At 40.0% G+C, this 23,911-nt stretch overlaps 1 protein-coding gene across 2 annotated transcripts in view; it reads right to left on the reverse strand.

Annotated features, from left to right (window-relative positions):
• Positions 1 to 1,693: 1,693 nt before the first annotated feature.
• The window catches only part of AFAP1 (actin filament associated protein 1), a 111,164-nt gene continuing 88,946 nt past the window's right edge, over positions 1,694 to 23,911 (reverse strand). The window contains exons 10-18 of one of the 2 annotated variants that reach the window (XM_066548662.1): positions 21,170 to 21,381; positions 19,563 to 19,708; positions 16,024 to 16,141; positions 14,327 to 14,584; positions 12,473 to 12,587; positions 11,064 to 11,228; positions 10,303 to 10,493; positions 9,478 to 9,639; positions 1,694 to 5,137 (exon numbers count right to left, since the gene is read on the reverse strand). In XM_066548662.1, coding sequence (XP_066404759.1) covers positions 5,111 to 5,137; positions 9,478 to 9,639; positions 10,303 to 10,493; positions 11,064 to 11,228; positions 12,473 to 12,587; positions 14,327 to 14,584; positions 16,024 to 16,141; positions 19,563 to 19,708; positions 21,170 to 21,381 — 1,394 coding nt within the window. In that variant the 3' untranslated portion in view covers positions 1,694 to 5,110. The remainder of the gene's footprint in view (positions 5,138 to 9,477; positions 9,640 to 10,302; positions 10,494 to 11,063; positions 11,229 to 12,472; positions 12,588 to 14,326; positions 14,585 to 16,023; positions 16,142 to 19,562; positions 19,709 to 21,169; positions 21,382 to 23,911) is intronic. The other variant, XM_066548663.1, reaches the window with a different exon arrangement.

A 23,911-nucleotide genomic window follows, 5' to 3' on the forward strand; every position in this document is an offset into this window, starting at 1 on the left:
AAAATCTAACAGGAAAATTATTCCCTTGTAATCAGATTACTGATGAGGAATACCCTTGATAAGATTTTTTTTTTTGTTATCTAAATTGTGAAGGAATAATTTTGCATTACCTTGATCTGAAAAGACAGGTTCTTGCTTTAGAAGTCAAATTGAAAAGAATAAGATACGTGGCTGTATAGAAGGGAATGTTTTTGTAACTGCTGGTGTAAAAAAAAAGCATTTTTCTGTGGAAGAAAACAGCTTCATTTATCAGCAGTAATATGTCAGGAGAGCAGGGGGAAGCACACAAGGACACATAAACAGAACACACTTCCAGCCCCCTGGAGCTGGACTTTTCTGTTTTGAAGCAGGGAGCTTTGTGTTTGACAGTTTTAAGTAATTCCTTTCTGCCAAGAATTTTGTTTATTGTTTATGGACCCATATAAGCTTTTAGCATCAATAAAATTCTGTGACAAGTTCTGTAGCTGAATTGGGCAGTTCTTTTGAACCTGATCATTGATTTAGATACCCTCAGTGTTTGTACTGTTAGTGGCAGGGACTATTGGCAGGTACTATTTTGTTTCCCCATGTTTATAACCTGTTAACACAGTCCCCTTCTCAAAGTCATTTTTTTTCACACTGGGATGACCTTATCTTTGTTTTTCCCTTGAACTTCATTGTAATATGACAAGGATTTTTCCTTGTCTGGAGGGATTGCTGTGCTCCTTGTACTATCTCCCATAGAGTTTATCTATTTATGGCAGTCAGAGCCATTTGGATAATGTTGTATAGGTACAAATGCAGATGATTGAGACACCAGCAATGCAGGTGGTTTCCTTTCTTTTGCCATTTGCTTCTGCAAGTCTTGTGAATCAGACAGAGACTAGAGATACTTGCTGCATTTTAGACCATAAGGATTATGGCAGGTTTTTTTGTTTTTGTTTTTCCTGTTGCATTTTTAGGTTAATTTTGGTTTGTTTTCTTTTTTTCTTTCTTTTTTTTTTTGTATTTTATTGTTATTTTGCAGTACATGGACCTACCTATTAAAACTCCATTATGATATTGGAGGCTGTAACTACAGAAAAAACCCCAATTAGCTACTTCAGAATATTGCTTCCCTCAGTTTGGGAAAATGAAATGTATATTCTACTTAAGCTTTCTACTTTATAAATTTGGTAATAATTGTGGTGTAACAGGAGCAAGAGCAAAATCTAAGAAAAGCAGCAAGGAGTAATTACAGCTTTACACTTCTCAATCTCATCTGTCAGTCATCTATAAGAAATTGCTACATTCATCTTTAAGTAGCCTGGTAATCAGCTCAGTTTAATTTTAATCCACTTTCATGTCTTAGAGGTAATTTTTAATGTTTTACATATTGCATAATTTACCAGTGGCATTGACATCTAAGCAAATTGGTGCAGATGCAACAGGCAAGCAGAAGTGCTGCTATGAGCTCTAAATACATCAAATTCCACATTTCCATTGCCAAGAGAGTCCTTGGGCTGCATTCAAGTTGCAGGAGGTCACTGCTCAGTTAAATGGGGACACAACTGCTGCCAAAAAATACTCATGATAACGTCCAAACATTTTTCAATGACTGGCACGGGAGAATGGTTCTCAGCTGAGTCTCTGTTGTGGGAGAGCTGCTAAGGTGCCATCTCAGCACCTTAGGGTCCTTCTGGAACTGACAAACACCAAGAAACAACACTGCAAATCCTTTTTTTGACAGATAACTTTATTAATAATGGTCTCGGATCTGTCGCACCTACCAGGTGCCAGTCTTTTTTCACACTTTGCAAGACTTTCTGAAGAATAAACTAGAAAGGCATAAAGTTAGTTGAAGCTACTAAGACACACATTTGAAGGTGGGTCTATTTTGGACTTTTGTTCTTTTTTTTTTTTTAACAGAAGTGTCCATGAATGTGTGTCAGAAAAAACTTAAATACACTGAGAAATACAGTAGAAAGGCTATATTTACAGACAATTGTAATGGGCACTGCCAACATATCCAATAACAAAAATAAAACAAAACCTTTTTTTCATGTTTCTATCATGCTTTTTTTCACAGAGATTTTTTTTTTAAATATGATTTTGTTTTTTAAAAAATACAATAAGGAAATAATTACATTCTTAATATGAGAACATTATCATACAACATACACCCTAGGCCAATTAATTTGAAAGTGTCTAACAAAACTTGATACTAAATTAATATTCTCCATTTGAAAAATCAAATTGCCACAATCATCTCATTAAAAAAAGGCCCTTGATCCCCCAAAGTTATGATCTGGGTTTTTTATAAAAAAAAAAGCATCACCCATTTGAAAAAAAAACCAAACAAAACAAACAATTTAAAAAAAGCACCTGGTACAGTAACAGGCATTTGGTGAGGAAGCATAAGTGTAACATTTTCTTAGAAGACATAGAAATGGTTCAAAATCCGAGAGTTTTCTTTTAAAACAAAAGTCATGCTGCTCTATGGCTGAGTTTGCCTGGTGATCCTGGCATCTAAAAACAGTGAAAAATACAAGTTCTGTTGCTCTTTATAAAAAATTGTGCAGCAATAGTGCTATTCAAGGCAACAGAGTCCATTTCACAGCACTGGGAGTGGTCTACAGAGAGGTTATTTCCCAAGTTTTTTGGTTTTCTTCCTTTCAGAACCTTGGCTGTTACACAGAACAGACTGAAGTGGTGGTGGCTTTGTGGAGCCTCTGCTGGAGGAAGAGTGGAAGATGTTCAGATCAGGGGGCAGCCCCTGTGCTGCAGGCACTACAGGGGCTCAGGCTGCTACAGGTGCTGCGGGAGACCTGCACCTACAGCAGAGCTGAAGGAGGGCTGCACCACACAATTCCCATTTACCTGGGCAGAGACTGACACACATCCACCTCAGGCATAGATTAAAACCTGTCCTTGCCAAGGAATTTTTTTTCCTTTTTTTTTTTTTTTATCATTGGATAAGGGGGTGGAAAGAGACAATGCCAATATTGGGTAAACAAGACAAGTGATCTGGCTTTTGACTACTCTGCATTACTTCATGTGGGACCACTTCTTAAAGGCAACTGTTACATCACTGCTAACCTTGACTAGAAGCCTAATTTGCATTATAAATATGTACAGATATAAATTAAATATTTATTGAAATATACAAATAAATAACTTAATTTGAAATAAAAAGCCTAAATGAACTTACTTTTGCTTCAAATTTGTTTCTGCTATTATTTATGGGAATTTGATGCTGTTTAGTCCATAGTCACACAGTACAGAATGTGCCCTCAAGTTAGAGAGTTAATAAGTAAGTGACCTAAACTAATATTAAAAAATTGTGTTTTCAATGAAAACCACACTGACACTTGCTTTCCTACTGTATCTGCATTCCTGTGGCCCTTTGTACCAGGAAGCAAAGAGCCTCTTCTCATGCTGGGCTCCATTTCTACACTGCTAAGGTCAGTGGGGTCCCTGGCCCTAAACGCATTTGGGAACAGGACACAGCCCCATCTCCTGGCAGCTGTCAGGTCTTTCTGACAGATCTGTGCCTTCAAATCCCACAAGCTCCTGCAGGAGGCCCTCTGGAATCCAGCTCAGCTGAGAATCCCAGTGCACCCCCAGGAGCTGCACACGCCCATTCCTAAAGGTAAGAGATAATCTGCAGGCTTGGCCACGAAGGGATGGGATCCTTGATAACTGCTGTCTTGCCAACTTCTGTGATTTTAATTGCAGTCTTAACTAATTATCAAGACTCCAGCCCTAACATCTGTGATTAAAACACTACTCATATTTTGAGGTAATTTTTAAAATTAATTTTCTACTCCTCACAGTTGAGGAGGAAAAAAATCTTGAGAGTATGATTGAAAGCTCTCCAAAGGCCTAAAAAAAACAAAAGAGAAAACTTAAAAGAAGCCATCTGATTTATACATTCTCCCCCCATCCCCCTTCTGATTTTTTAAAACCAATATTGAGATTTTGAAGGGCTTCAGTGGCAATTTACTGCATGTAATTTCTCAGGAATGACATGGATAAGAGACAAAGAGATTCTTGTAATTTTACAGACTAAAATGCAACATGCTATTTCCTAGTAATCAGAAATGGACCCCTGTTTGAGAAAATTCCCAATTATTTGTTAAACTGTTTATAAAAGAATCTGAAAATTATTACCTTTTCAGTCCATCCTCCTCAAAAAATAATAGCTGAGGTCTGAAAACAGACAAAGGAAACTAAGTACAGCAGTGTTCTATACCTCAAGTTTAACAATACTATATTATAAAAAACAAAACAAGACTGACTGCATAAGTCATTCTGAGTTGCCGTTATCTGTTGAGGACTAAGTTCAATTCTTTTTATTCTTTAAAATGTATAGAAAAGAAGCAGTATCTAAAAATACCTGTTTGCCTTTTAAAAAAATCAGGAACAAGTCATAGTTCAAGAACATGACCTTTGAAAATGACTGGTGCTTCAGAACAGCAATAAAGAGAACGTACAAAAACGCATCTGTCTCGAAGTTTGGCAGCTTTTAATCTCCCCATGACAAAAGCATCTGTCTGAAAAGTATCCAAAAATGCTTCACCAATGAGTCCTTGTGGCCCTGCAGAGCTGCTGGGCTGAGCAGGCACTGCTGCTTCTGCAAGCACATTTCTTCAGCTTTGTTTTGCCATGTGAGCAGCCACCAGCAAAGCCTCTGCTGATGAGTTAGACCTGCTCTGTGGCAGAGTTCCAAAGGCAGTTTTAACCTGCAGGAGTCAGGATTTCCCACCAGTCTTCAGCAGTGGTCCAGCCGTCTGATGCACTATGATTAACACTGCTGGTTCCTTGCTGCTTCAGCAAAGTAAACTTTCAACTGTGACTTTATGCTCCTTTTTAGTTCCTATGGTTGGGGTTTTTTTTTGGTTTTCATTTTCTCTACCAGTGAAGTTGGAAACAAGGAGTTACAGCTAATAAAAAGGGGCACACGTAGTTACACAGCAATACAGTAGAGGGAATACAGGCAAATTAGCGCCAAGCTACCATTAACTTAACAGAGTTATAAAACTTCTCATGTTTTATCACTTGATGTGACCTTCCAGGTGAGTCCTTTGCAGCCTATGTCTTGGTCTGTAGTAGGTAAGGCCTTTATGGAAAGTGAGTGGCTTTGTTACGTTTATGTTCCATTTTTCATCTCCCATTCCTGGAAAGGGGAAAAAAATACAGAAAATGTTATAACAATCAGGATATTTCACTGATGTCATTGTATCTGCTGAGCCACAACTGGGGTCAATAACGGTTTTTTCATTAACTTTGCTGGATTCAGCCCAAAAATTAGTAAGGGAATGCTAACAAGTATATTCTGATAGTCTGATTGCACAGCATCCACCCTTCCACAACTACATACAGCAACATATTTCCTAGTGCAGTGCAAATAAGCCATGTTTGTATTCTGCAGAGGGGACTTCTGGAGCAACTGACACCCCACAGCTGGTGTAAAGCACTCAGCTCTCCCTGAGTAAGGGAGAGGCTGATCTAAGCACACAAGGCTCTCTAAATGACTGCTGTAAGACAGCAGGAAGCCCTCAATATCTCTCAGAGCTGACACCAAGTGATTGCTTTACTGCTCTTCAATTTTTTTTATTATAAGTAAGACTCATGGCAAACACATAAATTTATGACTAAAAAGAGCAACTTAGCAGAGAGACTAACAAACAGGGTTAAGAGAAACAAGTCAGTTTGCATTGCATTTGTTTCCCTTATAGATAATCCAAACTGAGCTATTGCCTGGCAAATTAAAGAAATTTTGACTTTCTGTGCCTCAGTTTCCTCACCTGTTAGCTGAGGGCAGGGACACCATCCACAGCAAAACATGTAATCTATAATGCTTTTGGTCATTTGTCTCAGAGCAAGGTATTGCCATTTCTTCTGCCACATAAGTGAAAATCATGAGGTTGCCACAGCTGAGCCCCCAGGTCAGTAAAACTTGTGGCTGTCAAATGTCACCTACAGCATCTCCTAACAGCACACAGCAGCAGAAGGGCTGAAGCAGGATGGGCTCACCTCAGGACATCCACACTGCACCCCTCCTTGAATCCCACCCTTACAGCCTCAGGAACTACTGAAGATCCACAGGAGGTGGCCTCTGGCTCCAGCAATCCCCTTGGAGGAACCCCCCAGCTGCTCCTCGCCAGGCACTGGGCGCTGCAGATTCCTCTCTGACCCACCAGAGAGAGACACTCTGCAGGCAGCCTGCTGACTTGGCTTCCAACCTGAATTCCTGAATTTAACACTCATTCCACAACATTTAAGAGCACTGATTGAAATCCATTACTTATGCACGTAAATAGCTGTTCCTGCTGCTGAAAGCAGTAAGAGCATTAGTTTGGCTCTTACAACAGCTGTATGACCATGACACCTCTTCAGCTGTCGTAAAATAACAGTAAAGGTCACAGTTGATGGCTGCTTTAGCAGTGTAAGAAAAAAAAAATCCTTGGGTTTAACATTAGACAATAATTTACTTTGTTTCTAAACTCCTGTTTGGTTTTTTTAAAATTTAAATGGTGCTTTTACTAAAATTCAATGTATTTTAAATATTCAGTTTTATTCTTCAAATTATGGTAATTCTAAAGTTAAAACACAGTACTGGTAGAAATTAGATTACTTTAAAAACTCTATTAAATCTGTGTTCTCTATAGATATGCTACCAAAGCTTAAAGGAAATCCTTGGCTAAGCAACTGGGAGGAGATTTTCTTTGAAGTGTTAAATAAGGCTTGAAAGCAGAAGCTTCTTTTGCAGGTGCAAAAGGAACTTTTTGTTTCTTTCCACTGCTCCTGCAGGCTCACACTAAGGAAAGAATGTCTCAGTCAACACTGACAGCCTGACTGGGAGCTGGGAAACTGGGACAGATCCTTTTCTTCTCCAGTCCTTGAACACAAGCAAGATGTAAGATGCCGACATTCACCAGCCCAGTAGTTTCAAAAACAAATCAGAAGTACTAATTTCAGTTTTCTTGCTGCACATAACAATTTGGCTTTAGAAACTAATTTGATATTTAAATGAATATGTGAAATGTTTAAATAATTGCTGTACAGCAAGGATTTTTGAATCTTTTTACTTCTCTAGGACTACTGACGCAGAATATTATTTTCCGTATTTTAATTGGAGTTTCCATTTCTAGCCAAGTACAGATTAGACAAAATTGCAATTAAAATGCCTTCTGGCTTCTTAAAAATATGCATAATTACTTTCTAAAAAAAATTTAAAGACACTTGTAAAAAAGTAAAGTTTAAAAATTCAAATGTATGTATGCGTATGTATGTGTATATATAATGTGCGTCCTGCACAGCCAATCCCCAAATCGCTGCTCTTTCTTAACACTAGATCTGTCTTACTGCTTCTCTCTGTATCTCCTTCTAATGTTAGTGCATCTGAGAGGAGAAAGCTTTTGGTGGCAGAGTTTCCAAACTCGCTGTCCCAGCTGTGCAGGGCACAGAGGCACAGGGAGCAGCAGCTGCTGCCTGGTGAGCATGCTGTGACACCAGGCTGGCTGTGACACAATGCAAGGAAAAGGCCAAGAAGGGGGGCATTCAGTGCATTCAAATACACACCAGGGGTAAAAACCATATTCTGATATTTTGAACATTTATACAACTCCCTCATAGCATCGGGAGAGGTGCCAGCTGCTGGAGATGCTGGGATCAGTTTCACTCCCACAAACTGCACTGACATCCATGCCTGGAGAGCCAAGTCCTGCTCTGGGATACTCATGTGTGACACCCTTTCCTGACCACATCTACAAGGCCTGGGCTCACTAGCAGCTGCAAAAGGCCAAAAGAATTGAGAGCCAAATTCCACCCCCGCACACGTACAGTGACCCCTGAGTGTGGGGCGTGCTGCAGATGTGCACCTGATGGCAGCTGTGGCTGCCAATGGGCTGGGAACAGATTGGGTTGCACTATCTAATTCAGCAAAATTTCACTCTTAATATTTAGTGCATGAGGTTTTAGGGAAAAAGCTATTCAAGCTGAATTGGATACTTTGAGTTATTTTTCCCAGCATGGGAAAAATATGCTTAGTTGCTCCATACCCTTTTCGATTAGACTAATCCTATATCCAAGATTCCTCTGCCAAAAAGCTTGACCAACTTATGGTGCCATCCAAAGCACACCGACACCAAACACAGCAGGGCTTTTCCTGTATGGTATGTGCTGAGCATAAAAAATGTACTACAGGAAGGTATTCTTTACACCAAAAATGTTTAGGTTTTTATAATGCTCTGGTTTCTCCAGCTGTAACGATTAGATGTCTGGATTTAGTGTGCCTGTCCAGCACAAATCCATGCTCCCATTTGCAAGCACTGTGCTCTGCTAGACCACACTCCCTGAGTATTGCTGAGCTACCATCCAAATCTAAGACAAAGTGTACAGTTAGAGATGATATCGTTATGGCACAAATTAGGCTATAATTGGAAAACACAGATAAGCTTTAGAGCATATAAATCCTTCCTCAGATTTGAAACACAAGCTGCAGACTTCAAAGTTAATTAGAACTGAGACCTATTATGCTGAGTGTAATTATTCTTAGTTGGATTTAAATGAATCAGGCTAACTGGCAGGAAAAAGCAGTTGATGTCCATGCAAAGGGGGTAGAAGAAGAGTGAGAAAGCTGTCACAAATGGTGTATCAGGAAAAATAATTCTATTATAATAATTTAATAATAAAATAATTTTTTGAGATGCTTATTTTTCAGTATCTACTACATTTAGGTTCCAGGCTTATGCTCAGACACTGGAAATGTATATAATCGATGAATACGTGTAACAAAAGTCACTTGAAGAAATTGGAAATAGCTTTCAAGAACAACAAGTGTTTATGATTATTGCTGTTTATAATTACAACTGGCAGTGAACTACTAAATAAACAAAAGCTTGGGCCCAGCACTATTACTGCCACCCTTGGTTATGTGTTGCCCACATGTTTATGCTGCCAGCAAATTTAGCCCAGAAGAATGGTCATACAAATCCCATTTAAACTAAACCACAAAAATTAGAAAACTTTAACAATACAAGAGGACAGCAAATTTCAGCCTGGTACTTGCAAGACAAAATTGAAGTCATTCAACTTTTATTTTAAATGTACATTGAGCAGATACTTGCACATTGTCATTAATTATAATGTTCTTGCAATGGCTGGAAAAGGTCAGACTCAATCTTGTGCCATTTCTAATCACTTATTGTAACAGTGCTCTTTTAACCACTTCTCTGCTACACAGAGTAGTGGACACATGGACTGTCTACACCACAGACTACTTACTTTGCAAATCAAATCTAAAAAGCAACAGAGAAAAACATGGAATCAGAGTACAGTCAAATCTGTCTCCCAAACTTACTTACCAACTCTTCTGCAGAAGGTTCCCCAAATCAGCAGTATTTATGTAGTAATATGAATAATTTACATATTCTCTTCTTAAGGCTAAATAAGACTTTGTAAGAAAGTATGAAAAAGCAGAGAAGAAGACAATTAAGACACCAGTGCTCTCACCTTTGCTTTTCGAAGGACATGGCCTCGACATGGAGAGTTGTTTGTTGAGGGAGGTCTCTTCAGAGCTGCTGCACTGTTCACAGGGATGGAGCACTCAGTATCACTGGTATCACAGCTGGAGATGGGAGAGTTTTCCAACGTTCGGTGCTTGAAAATTGGAGACTAATAAAGAGTGAAAAGCCTATATTGAGTTTCCTCCAAGTAGTCACACGTGCAATACTTTCTACTTTATATTCAGAACTGCAGAACTCTTCTTTAAAGAAACTATATTCATAATAATGATGATGAAAAGAAGATTAGAACAAAAGAAACAAAACAATGTACATGTGTGTTCTGTGATGAAAATTGAAGTTTCTTTTCTGTTAAAGGACTATGGGTCTGATTAAACAACTATGGATAATCCAGAGGAATTGATGTATCCCTCTGATCTTTCTGTGATGGCTGCAGCCCTTGCAGAGTGTGACACAACTGACAGGGGAACAGCACAAGCAGTTCTTCATCACTGCATGATGACTTGGTGCATTTAAATCTCGCTGGGCTGGAGCAATGTCTTGGTTCCTGCACTTATACAACCACTGAGGACAAGGTGTTGGCTTTCTGCACATTATCCTAACATATCCTGCCTGTGATTCCCATGTCTACCTGTCCCCTCCTGCTGCAGGAAATGCAAATAACACAGAAAGGCATTTAATTCTGCTCTTAATTTCTCAGGCTTAAAAAACCATTATCCAACTCTCAGTTCCTACTCATTTTTGCTGGAGCTGGGAAGGCTGAGCACTCCCAGCCCATGGTACTGGGATTTGCATGTTCAATGGCTGTGCATACCTGTGGACTTGATGTTCCTGATTTGGGCTCAATAGCCAAGCCCAGTGTGATGCCACCAGCCAAGGCTTTCTTAAGGCTCTCCTTCACCTCAGTCAGTTCCAGCTCCAGATTTACACGTTCAGCCTCCTTCTGCTTACATTCCTCTTCCAGCTTCTTTAACTTGTCTTCAAGAATCACTTGGGTCTTCCTGCCTGCCATTCACAGCAATTTTATTATTTCAGTAATAATAATGTTAAAGTGACACTTGGAGAAATTATTTTCTTTCTAAAAAGTAAGGAAACAAGCTCTCTACGTATCAGTGACCTGAAAAAAATAATTAGGTCCTTTACATAAAACACTTTTTTAATGTAAAAAGTTTAGTACCATAAATCAAATGCCTTCTATCAAGTGACATTCTTAGATATCTAGTCTGGTTTCAAATCAGTATTGTTTTATTTTTCTGTATCATGAAAATATAATTAGCTAGTGACAAAAAACTTATTCCCATGTTCCTCTTATCTGAAGTTCTCACCACTGTAATTCCTTAGGTATGTGTACAAATACACATGCATATATAAAAATAACGATGTACACTTACACATATGTATTTTTATCTTATACATTTTGTATCTATATAGAAAGCAAATATAGACATTACAGAGCATTGCTCAGCATTGAAACCTAACTTTGTTTAGGGTGACATTCAGCACAGAATACAAAGGTGTTTGGATAGCTAAGCCTAATTCTCAGGTGAGAATTCAGCCCAAAAAAGCACCTCCTACCAGCATTGACTTCAATGGCAGCACGCAGATCTTTCCTTTCTTTCCGGAGCTGGGCCAGCCTGTTCCGAAGGGCTTCTTTTTTCTTCAGCAGCTCCTCCTCTTTGCTTTGTAACTTCTTTGCATCTGCCTCCACACGATTCTTGCCGTATTTGTACTGCTCTGCATCTGCATGTATCAGATTGTAGTTAATTAGGGTTTAAATTAACAGCACAACCCTGAACTGGTCCCTGAGACTAAACATGACATGAAGCAAGCCACGGCTCCCCACGGCAGGGGTGTTGCAACTGGATGATCTTCAAGGCTCCCTTCCAACCCAAACCATTCTATAATTCTATGGTTTGAGGAAAAGGTTTGGCCTTCCTCTTCCACTGGCTCTTTCTCAAGGTCCATGATTTCTGCCAAGTTCTGCAGCACAGCTACAACAATGATCTGGGATAGAGTTTGTTCTTTATATTTACATGAGGAAAATGAGAAATACCAGTTACTTTATAGCACACTGGTTTTGAAAAATGGCCTTGCCTTTCTCTGTAGCTCAGAAGACGGAAAGGTGGCTCCTCTCTAGCTAAGAACCCTTCGTTTCTAATTGAAAGGGTCAGAGGAAAAACCACCTGCTTGGCCTTTTGCCTGACTTTTATTCCTACTTCAAGTGCACATCTTTTCTCACCTTACATAAGAGAATACAAAGATGTTCACAGTTCTTTGATGCTTGGCAGCTTTCTTTTTCTTTTTTAATTTCCCATACAAATGCTTTCATTTCGTGGCTCACATATATTTGTGATCTGATTCATATCACAGCTCCCTCTATAGCTCTGCTCCAGTTGCAGACTAAAAGAAGATAGGTCAGCTAAGAGATCACTTTGTCTGTCACATATCTGAAGGCACACTCTATGAGAGGAAATCATTCCTGACAAAGAATTGTTGAGCCAGTTTTAGTCAGTTAGAAGCTATTTACTTTTGTCCAAAAGTCCAACACCAATTTCTCTTGTTGCCATTAAATCCATGGTTTCTTAAATAAGACTTCATTAGTAAGTCCACTTAAGAGCAACACAGTGTTCTTACATCTATACCAGCTCCTCATCCTCCTTTTCCAACAGGAAGAAAGAATTCCTCTCTGCTGCAAATGAGGAATCATTATCCTTCTTTTTTCCCTGATGTCCTCATGACTTTGCAGCAGCCACAGGTCCACATTTCATATTTATCATTCTCCCAATATGACAGGCAGCCTTTTCTTGTGTGGCGTGGCTGGAATTAAGTCACCAAAGTATGTCCTGTTCAGTCTTGGCATCTCCTCCTCCTCAGCCTCTCAGCTCACAAAACCACACTGGTTCTGTACCTTGTCTGCTAAGAGGAGAGCCCTTCTTGGCACCCTCCTGACTGCCCAGTGAGCAGCAGTGAGGACAGACACTTACTGGATGCCGTGCGCTTCACACAGGAAACCGTCTCGGATTTCTTGGGCTGGCTGTTTAAAGTCCTCGCTTTTCCGGTGATCCCATTAGCAGTCACAGGAGGCTTCTTGCCTTTAAACTGTTTGAAAACAAAAGTACAAATGGGCTCCAGCTATTCCCATGCCACTGGCCATTACTTTCACCCTTTCATCAAGGGCAGAGCGTGACAGAAAGGTGCTTGCTACATCAGAGAGCCTTAATAGAGCACATTGATTGAGCTGGAGACGGCGCTTCCTCCAGAGATGCCTCTGGGAGCTGCCTGCTCAGCTGGAGCCGTGCCAGCAATCACAGGATAACAAAGGATGAACTCCCTGGTTCTGGTGGCATCATGGTTTCCAAGGCATTTAGAACCCTGGCATTTACAGTATTCAGAAAGCCACTGCAAGGCAGAAAAACATGTACCTTTGAAAAATTTTTTACAGTAAAGACTTTTGAAACACAAGTTTTTCAGAGTTAATTTCACACAGTAAAACCTACTAGGGTTTGCCACACAAAAAATTCAACGTTATTTCATATTTACTATATGACCTTGCCATCCTTGTGGATTTTTTTTTGAAACAATATGATTATTACATGTTTTTAAGTGATAGGAGTTAAGATATCATTTTCCCCTTATACAACTTCTAGCTGCTACTTAAAAGCTTTTCTTACTTAAAAAAACCCTCTCGTAATGGCCAGACAGGCTCACAAGATTACCAGGAACAGAGCATCTCATGTTAAAGGGATTTCCATTTAGAGGACTCACAGAAATGAACTGAACTCTGGAAAGATAACCCTGTCCTGACTAGTCATAGTGTCTCCCTGGAGGATGCTCCAGCCAAGCACATGTGTGCCATGCTCTGTTTGTGAGGACTAAATTGGGAGTGCACTGAGAAGCTTGCTGCTGCAGTAATTTATTGCTCATGTCCACCTCCAATTCTGCAACTGCACTGGATTCCAATATTCCAATATGAAGTTTTTAAGGGTTAAGTGAGTTAACACACAGTATGATAAGTACCTTATACAAGGAAAACATTTATCTTAACTGTTCCATGTCAGATTAGATTGAAAACCACTCATCACTCTGATACATTCACACTGTGATACTTTGGTTTAAGCCAATGGCCACCTTTCAAGAGACCAGCTAAGGGCTGTGAGCAAGGCTTGCTCTGCTCCCCTGCTGGGTTGTGCCCATCTGCTACAAGGCTGAGCTCACAGGACTTCATTTGCTCTGTAGGTTCATGTTTGATGTACAAAAGCCTGCAGCCACCCTCAGAAAGCAGCAGAGACAAAGGCTTTTTTTTTTTATGGGGAAGAAAATAACAGGCAGTAATAAAAAGATGGTGTATATGAATATATACAACATAATTTACTGAATATATAACATCAAGTTATGATATATATGCATATTCACAAAATATTTAACCATAGTATACATGGTATATAGATCAGTACAATTCTAAAGAGCCAAATTTGCTGTCACAGACAGGTCACATGTCACCTATCTTTTTTGTTTTTTTTTTCTAAGACATCTCTGCCTGAGGAGCCAAAAGGTAGCTAGACATGCATTCAGGTTAAGTGTAGAAGGTCACATTGATTTTTTCCTTATTATTCACCATCTGTAAATCATCAAGAACATGCTGGCAAAGCCTTTCCCAAGTACCACTACTTCCACATTGGAATTTACACCTTTGCAAATCTGCTTCATTTGCAGTGGGCTCATAACTAAACTCCAGGCACTTCAGTGCTAACACTAAGGGACTCTAAGAGTCCCTTCAGATAACAACCAGATAAACAGAACAAATAAAAAGCTTTGTTAAGTATTAAACAGTACAGTACCTGCGAGCCAGATCCCCTCCCCACAGCAGAGGTATTAGTGACAGACTGAGCAGAAGACAGATTGGATGAGACAGGGTGTTTGTAATGGTTAGAGGAGAGTTTGTCAGCAGATAACCTATTGGCTTTCCTGTCAGCTGGCGGATAGCGCGCAAAGATTTTTGGAGACGGCAAGTTATCGTACAGGCCTGCGTTATCATAAAGCATTTCTTCTCCAATGTTCCTGCTACGAGAAGAAGGAAAGCCATCTTCTGGTTCCCACTGCAACACATACACCTCAGCAGTTAGTGAACAATGCACCATGCAGAACCTCCTAAGTGAAATTAAAACATTAGTGATGCTTTGGACTCCAGCAAGCCCTCAGTGCTTAGCGAGCATACACCCTTACTACTGACACTATTTAGAAAGTGGGGGGAGGACATTGTGTGGAAAGCAAGCATTGCATTCCATGGCTCACAGCCTCAGCCCTGAGTGCAAGCAAACCTAGCACCCTGACTATGCCTTCATCACCCAGGGGGCAGAGGCAGACTGTGTTAGCAGGGGGATGCTCAGTTTTACACAGATGAGTCCATGGGATTACATCTGGTACTTGAGTTGTTAAAAGTAATACAGCCTAGCAGTTATCAGAAGCCAAGTTTTTTCTAGCTTGTTTTTTTTAATTTCTTCAGGGTACATGTCTTTCCCATGAATATCAGCTGCTGGTATGTAGCACATTTTATTTGATGGAGATTTATTATTCTGAGCTACAAGAACTAAAATAGTTCCTTTTTTTGTTAATTTTTAGAAAAATGGAAATCTCAACAACAGTACTCCAGGATTCATCTGATTAACCTTAAAAGAAACCAACCTGACTGCTAAATAACCTTCCTTAACCCATCCTGGCCATGGCAGTACACTACTCAAACAAAGGCATGAGCACATCCAAGAACTACTCAAAGACTGCTCCCCACACAAGTGATCATGCACTGTTCCCAAGAGGGGATTTCTAACATCTTTTGGACATTACTGTCATATTGGAGGACTGAATGTCCAGTTAATTTCGCACTTTGAAACTATTAATTTCTCTTGAGTTCGCCCTTAGTGGGGCCTCAATTCAACAGCTCAAATTAAGAGCTGACATAGGCTGTAGCTTCCCTGCAAACCTTCAACCTTCCTGAGGACCCCATATTGCTATTGGTGAGCATCCACTAGATGTTAAATCCTCTTACACATCTGCCTATGATCAGCTCTGCAATTTATGAAGATGGAAGTGACCACTGTGGTTCTCCTTTGGGACAAGCAGCACCTGCAATCCTCAGGAATGCAGCCGCAGAGACTGAGAAGTGTTTGGGTGTTGGTGTTTTTTTTCAACAGACATCAAAAAGTGCCTGGTGTAACTGAGTCCTTAATTTTGCCCTTTCCAGTCTGATCTAAAAAAATACCTCCTCTAGTGAGTATTGTATTTAAGGACTTGGCAACAAATCATCAACAGGCAACTGCTTTCTAAATGCACATTGGCTCACAAGCAGCTTAATGTAAACAATATGTCCCATGCCCTTATATTCTATAGGTGTGAGAGGAGTCTGCAACCCCCAATCAAAAAAAAACACGAGTTCATCTGGAAACTGCCCAGTGAGGATCTTTAGATAATACAATTTTCAGATGTCCACATGGCAATGAACACATGCAAAGCATTTGCTGTGTGCAGGCTGAGCTCTTACCGATCCGTTGATGCAGGGAACATCATCGTAATGGAGCGCCATCCCGCTGGGGCAGGCGTAGCCGTTGGCAGCGCTCCCCCGGTACGGGCTCGTAGATATCACCCGCCTGTTCATGAAACTGAACAATGCAAAGAGAAAATAATAAGAACCAGCACTCAAACCTAAGCCTAAGTGATGATACAGTGGTAAATTCCCTGTGCCTGGTTGTGCAGCCCGGAAGCACGCAGCTTCTCACTTTCCGCAGGGTGGTTTTTTCTTTCTTCGCTACTCACACGTTGCTGCTACAGCCAGCAACACAACATATGTTCCTGTTCTCCATTCTTGCAGTGGGGATATGGCTGTGTGAAGGCCAGGAGGGCAACAGCTGTAATTGCTCAGTGGCATGTTTACATAGGAACCTGCTGGTCTCTGTTACACACCAGCCTGACAGGGTCCCAGAAACGTTCCCTTGTTGTCTGCACTGGGGAGAAGCAGGTGTTTCTGTGTGCATGCATGCCCAAGGGGCTGCAAACTTAGGAAATAAGAGAACTAAGAATAAAATCCAGCAAAAATTCAAAAAAACCCCACATAATTTCGATGAAATCCAAGTTAACATATCTATAAAAATTTCCTGAATAATTACTTCCTCAAAACCTGGGAATTCTTCTTTTCTGTATCAGGACTTTTGGCTGGCTATTGCACTATGCTCCCCAACCTTCTATGGGTAATTTTACATGCAAATACTCTATATTTGCTCGTTCTTGATCTGTTACACATGGTGGACCTGAGTCCTCTGGAAACTTCAAAAGGGATATACATTTATATAATATATTTTAATTTTTTCCCCTTAGCCTATTCCAATCAACACTGTTGCTTAATAATGACTCCAAGGGTGAGTCTTCCTTTGTAGCAACTGCTAGAATTGCATAAGGTATAGAGTGAGATCCAAAATAATTCCATTCCTACAGTTTCAGGTGTACATAAATGGGAAAACAATGTTTTCCATCCCAAACAATGGAACTATTCAGAGTCTGTGCTGACATTCATAAAATATGATAAAGCACTGCTAAAGCAGAGAGGGTCTTCTGTGGTGCTGGCAGGAGCTCAGGAATGCTGTGGTTTCAACAGTTGCTTTCTTTTGGCTCTGGAATAACACGGAGTCTGTTGAGTTTCTCATTCAGAGGGAGAACTGGGGCTCACCTGAGCCACGGGAACCCTGGGCTCACAGGAGGGATGAACCTGCCCAGCTCCATGTGAACCCTTCAGGGCAGTGTGGGGATGGAAAAAACATTAGACAGAAGCTTTTCTTACTTCAAGCAAACAGACAGCAAAAAGCCCAGGAAAAGCCCATGATAAAAATGTTTTTAACCTTATCATAACTCATACCTCGTTAGACATTATTAGAGGGCTGCATTTGTTTACTGTTCTTGAGGAAGAGCATTACACAAATGTTTCTGGTTGGTGTGAAGAATTGAGTTTGGAGTTGTTGCTCTATTTCTTTCTATTTAAGAGGCTTCAATTACAGCAATATACAATAACCATGTCTGAAAACTGGGATATTCATTAGTGGCATCTGATGCACTTGTAGGAACTATTTCCACCACCAAAGGAAGGCAGGATTTATCTCAGTAATTGCAAACAATTCATAATCATTATTTCAATAATCCTCATTAATCATGTTTTCAGGTGCGTCCATGCAAGTTAATTGTATTCAGAAACTGCTAGAAGGAAAATGGAGAAATTTGCCTGGAAGCAAGTTTCCTTAGCTTTTCCTCCATACCTAATGACTTAGGTGAAGGAAATTGATGGGACTGTTAATGAGGAGCTGATAGTTTTGCAAAGCATCAGTCTTAATAAGTGAATAACCAATAATCTAAAGTGACTGAGTGATAAACTAGGCTTTAATGATAACTTCCTTTAATTTGGAATACTGATATTCATTCTATAAAGGGCAAATGTAGTAGTTCATTAACATTTAAGTACCATTGTAATTTCTCCTCATTTTCTAGCAGTAGTTGAAAATCAGCAGACAGCTACTCTATTGCTTATCAGCAAGCCCTCACAGGCTCTTTAAGACACCCAATGAATTTTAATTAATTCTTAAAAGGGAAATTCTGCTATTTTGCAAGTTGTTTGACATTGCTTTCTAACATGTGGTCTAGTTGCATATGTTTTTTCACTTGGCTCCAATTAGTACCACATTTGTACAGAAAAGGAAAGCCATGCAGAATTCAGGGGGAAAAGGTTACCATACTATTTCTCTTAAATGTGGTTATTGCTAGATGCTGACTGAAGCAAAAATACATGTCAACAAAGGAGAAACTTTTTGGGCCCTATTAACTTCTAAACAAATATTAACGTAAGTCTGAATGCTAAAAGCATTTTAATTCTATCAAAATTATCTGGTTTCCACAAAACTGGGCTTGTGTTAACACTGAGTCACTTTGATTTCCATCAGAAACTGGACTCTCATTGAAGCTGGGCATTTTCCCTCGTTAAATTCTCTTGGAAGCTTGCTAATGGCAATAGGATCATCTTTTGGAAAACTCCAAAACTTTTTTCCTTTTTTTTTCCCCCTTCATTTTCTGTCTGTTCAAAGTCATGATGGGCAGATGGGGTGTGATTCTCTAATGTATTAAGTCACACAAATTCCAAATTAGTCTGGGGAGTGTCATCTTGCAGTAGGATGAGGGATGATGCTTTTGCCAGCTGTCTTCTCAGGCCACCCACTTCCTGACCACAGGGAACAACTCCAGCAGGGCATCCCCCTGTCCCCACTGTTTCTTCACTCCTGTTTATAAAAACCTCATCTAGCCAAGGAAAAATGATGGGTTTTCCCACCAAGGACTGCTTTAGTGCCTCAAATGATTTGAACATGTAAATCACTGTATCTGTTAAGTATGCCTTTCTCCTTTTAGCATATGATCAGTAATGGCAAAGCCACTCTATTGATTTGCAATTTAAACAGTTTCCATGCTGCACTCTCTAGGCACTTTCTCAATTTCCACCTCCTATACTGAACCCCAGAAATTAATGGAACTGGGTGGATTTGATAAAGTTTTTAATTAATCAGAAAGAACTTGAGAAGGAAACACTGATTATGTGACTGTCCAAGATTTAAATTTGCTATATACTGCGAGTGTGCAGCATATATTGATCAATAATATGCTGTATATTTCCCTGTATGTACAGCAAATACAGCCAATAAATGTGAATTACGTAGCTGCATATTTCAGAATATTTGTTCTCTTTCAGGAACAGCTCTAAGACTTTAGGTAAAATAGAAGATTAAAATACAGCATTTGATAAGGGGACCTACTGAAAAAAAATCAGTAAAGATTTGAGTAAAGTTGCATACCACCTTGCATCTTTTACAGAACTTAGCAGGATTCCAACAGAATAATCATAAACACATCTAACGTGCTGCAATGCTGAGCCACTTCAGGAGTTCAGTACGTGGCAAGGGGGGAGGTGGATTTTGATAAGCAGTGCTGGCAGTGGAGCTAACACACGGCTGTGCATTCCCAGAGCCCTGGGAGCAGCACTGGGAACGCTCTCACCAGAAGGTCTGCTTGGCAGCCTGGATCACGCTTGCCGTCATTTCCACGTCGATGTAGTCATAGTGCAGAGCTCCAGGGTCTGTTGAAGACCCCGTTTCTGCCAGCAGAATTCCAATCCATCTGCCCATGTCTTCTGAGGAGGAGGCCTGTGAGGAGAGGGCAAGAACACAGGTCAGGTCTTGGCTCTGCCACTGGGCTGAGCATGATTGCAAAATGCACATTCTTCTCGGCTGACAAATTGCTACCACATGGTATGAGAGGCTCTGGTTTCATTCTGCTGAACTCTTAAAAACCCCAGGATTTCATATTAAATCGGCTTTGCTAGAAGGAGGGCACTTTAACTAAGCTATGTGCTCATCATTTATGATGTAATACAAAGTGGGCAATCCACTAAAAAGACGAAAAAATGATCATTTAAGGCCAGTGGATTTAGATTCAAGTAATGCTTATTTTAGACTTCAGAATACTGAAAGCTTTAACATAATTATTTTCTTATGTTAGGCTGGAGGATTTTTGGACAGCAAGACTCCTGAGAAGAAAGTGTTACTGTTAACCAGAAACAAAAGGGAAGAGGGAACAAAATAGTGAAGAGATTTTAATGTTACTTTTTGAAAAATTTTGCTACATTTGTCTAAATGATAGCATTCATCTTCCTGATACACAAGTAAAAGCATTAATACTATTAAAATAATTGAAGTTTTTTTTTATATTTTGCTTCAAGTCACCAATTCAGAAGTTAAACACTAGCAAAACAAATATTGGATAGAAGTAACAGGGGAAAGGCAATAATTTTTCCTTAACAAATATAGTGGTTTCTAAATTTCTTATTTTTACATATTTCGTTGCTTTTCACAGTTCCTTGAGCTGTTTTCTATTTTCAAATTCTCTGAACTGCTGTCATATAACAGGCCTGGTTGCAAGGACAGGAGACTTGATGTGTAGTCAGAAACCCAAAGTAGTCAAAGTCCCTGTCCTGCCACGAAAGTAGAAGGTTGCCTCCTGCTCATTATACTTGTCTTTAAATGTCTTCTTATTTTAGGTTTTACAAGATGATGAATAAAGCCCCTATAGAAAGCCTGACCCACCTAACACAGACATAGGTGTGTATATGTGAGGAGAGTCAGGAGATACACCAGGCTGATGGCACACTGCATTTTCTGAAATGCATAACTGTATTAATACAGACACAGACTAAACAAAAGGAGTTCCCATACATAGCAACAAAAGAAAGTTAGGAGTTTTAGAGCTCTCATCAACAGTGATCCATTATTTAATTATTGCCAAGTTATTTACCCTAAGTAATTATAATCCTGATATAAAAGTATGCCTAGAGAAGGAGCAGGGATATTCTAGCACCACGTCAAGGGGAGGTCAGTGCAGAAAAAAGTATTTTACTGAGAAGATTTCTGAACTACATTTAATCTCAGTTCTTTCTTTGTTTGCATCATTTACTACTTCTTTCCTCCTTCCAACATTTATTGTTCAGCTCTGCAATAGTATTATTCTGAAGATTTCTTTTTTTTTTTTTTAATGGACAAACACAGGCTGTCTGAAAGTGCTTCTCTGATTCACCTTGTGGGAGCTGCTAAAAGTCACAGCCACTGTACCTCAAGCACAGCAACCTCCTGCCCATTCCGGAGCAGGCGGAAGGTCAGGGGATGCTTCGAATCCAGCCCCAGGATGACTTCACAGCCACGGAGTGGGATGGAAACAATGTGTGTCTTCAGGTCTGTCCTGTCCTTGTGGAAAATGAGTTTATTGTCCTTCACTCTGCACCAGCGCTCGCGCCAGCGGTTATTAGAGAGCACGTTGAGATATCCTGCAATAAAATGAAATGTGAGATATTTTACTCCTCGCTTTTTCTGAAAAGGAAGAAAAAAAGAAACTCACTTCTCAGTGTAATGCTAGCCTTTAAGTAACTTGTTCCTCTTCTAATAGAAAGTCCAGATGGATTTTAGGAAGACAAGTAAATGACCCTGCCCCACTTCTTTTAATGAAAACTCTCACTGTGCCAATAACCAAGAAAAAGCATATAAATATGTGATCCAAAGGGCTGTTCTGTGTCAGTGCCTGCAGCAGCTGCACGTGTAGGAGCACACAGGTCCCCAGGACTTCAGTAAGAACGGGAGAGGGACACTTATGAAAAGAGTAACATACACAGCCAATGTGCTCACTCTGCCTCTCTGTGGGTAATGACTTTGGTAACTGTGTCTGACCAACTTCTTCTGGGAAAATCACAGTTCATATTATGTAAGTATGTATTGAGCTACCTTGTGTAACATCCAAAAGCAGTGTTTAAATGACCTAGGAAGTGCTGATGCTCTATGTTCTAATTACATTTAGAAAGAAGAATGCACATCTGGATTGCCGCACTTGCAAACCAGAACTTAAAAGATTGTTACCTTTACAAATAGAAATGAAATTCATGTTGATTTAAAATTCAGGAAGTAATTATGATACAGAATCCTTACATATTAAAATGCATTAAAAATTTTCTTTTAAAACCACCCAGTTTTCTTACCATGCTCTATATCAATATAGTGGCATATAATATCATCAAACAGGCAGAGTTTTGTGGTTTTCCTTCTCTGTGCCATAGCAACAATCATTCCAGACTCAAACATTACAATCAAAGCAATGCCCTTTTTTCCTGCCTTACTAGAGTTTGGAAATAGAAAAAAAACCCAAAAAAAAACCCAAAAAAAAAAAACCAAAACCTTTTACTTTTGCTTCCACATTACAAATGGTACATGAATTCAGCATGTTGCTGCTTCCAAACAGGCTAGGAGGAAGGAAATAAATGATATCTTGCAAAAGCCAGAAGTGAGGTTAAAAAGCTGTCTTCTATCTCAGACATGATTTTCATTTAATCCTGTTGGAGAGCTCTCTCTTTGGTTTTCATTAAAACTATGACTTATTATTCATTTTTCTAGGTTTTCCTTCCAACATTATGGTTCCAATGTCAAAGTGTGATCCAACAGGATATAGCTGATCAGAATTGTGCACAACTTGGAAGGTGCTATAAAAAATGAGGATGTGCTTAATCCTCTGGTTCTGGCTCCTTGTGATAATCACACTCTTCAGCTCTCCTCCCTCCTCCTGTAACAAAACCCTGTATCACTGTGCATTACATTACAATCCCTAGAAATGAAAAAAACCTTCCCATGCAAGCCAGATACAGCTTGTTTTGGAGTGAGAGTCCTTTTTTTCAGACAGTTTTTCCCCTCTGCTCCCAGGGCACCTCTCAGAAAAGCTCTTGCAAAACTTCCTGCTTCAGAGTTGAACTACACAGGATCCCACTTTCTACCCCCCACATCTCTGCTTAAACCTTCACAAGCTGACATGACCAAAACGCCTTGAGTGTGCTCCCCTTTGTGGCATGAGCACTTCAGCTTAGTGCAGGCACTCCAGGAGCAGTGGTGTTGGAGGCAAGGCTCTGCCATGACTGCAAGTGCAGGTGGGTTTTAGTTTCTACACCAGCTGGGTGACACCTGCAGCCCTGCTGGGATTTTCCCTTTCTTCACAGGAGGCAGAGTCTTCTAAAGTGCAAAAACCTTCAACTATGGAGCAGCCTCCCAGAGGGCACTGAACTGAGCCAAACTGCTGGTGGTGAGAAACTCCTTCAAGCCAAGACTTCCTGCAATGACCAAAGCCTAGACTTTTATATATTTTCCTTTAAAATCTGCAAGTGGTGTTGAGTAGAGCCAAATGCAGGCAAATAGCAAAGGCTGAATCTGTATTTATGTCCATATCCAAACTAATCATAGAAATATGAAGAATTAGATTGTACAGGAGTGGTTAACTTCTCACATAATGCAGAATTATCAAGGGAGTATGAGAGCCCGGAAGTTTGAGTCCTTATGGAGGCCAGATGCTCTGGACAATGCATCTGGCTGGACACAGCTTTCCCCAGCTGCTCTTTTGGTCAATAAATCACATCTGTACTTAACTGATGTATAGACACATGCACTTACTTAATCAAAGTTTGCTGATGTGAATGATGCCCAAAGTGTGGTTTGAAAGCCACCTGTAATTGATGAAGTTCTCTCTGGTGGTCCATGGAGCTGCTGCCATCACCTTGGGCAGGCATCTAACACACTTCATGCCCCAATCAGTTTTCTGCCAGCTGCTCCCTAATCACAGACTTCTGGGTTTCCCTAAGTTTTTCTAGTCAATTAAAGGGTAAAATCCAAACTCAGAATCTGGTGCAACTGCTTCAAAGCTTTCCAAGGAAATTTGTCTTTTGAAGGGATTGGGTGAAGGGTGAGTTCAATCTTATTCATGTGTAAGTGTTACCTAATACTGGAGCACCAAAAGATAAACTGGAGAATGTAACTACACTGCATTGT

This window comes from Molothrus aeneus, chromosome 4 (assembly GCF_037042795.1).
Source record: "Molothrus aeneus isolate 106 chromosome 4, BPBGC_Maene_1.0, whole genome shotgun sequence".
Lineage (NCBI taxonomy): Eukaryota > Metazoa > Chordata > Aves > Passeriformes > Icteridae > Molothrus > Molothrus aeneus.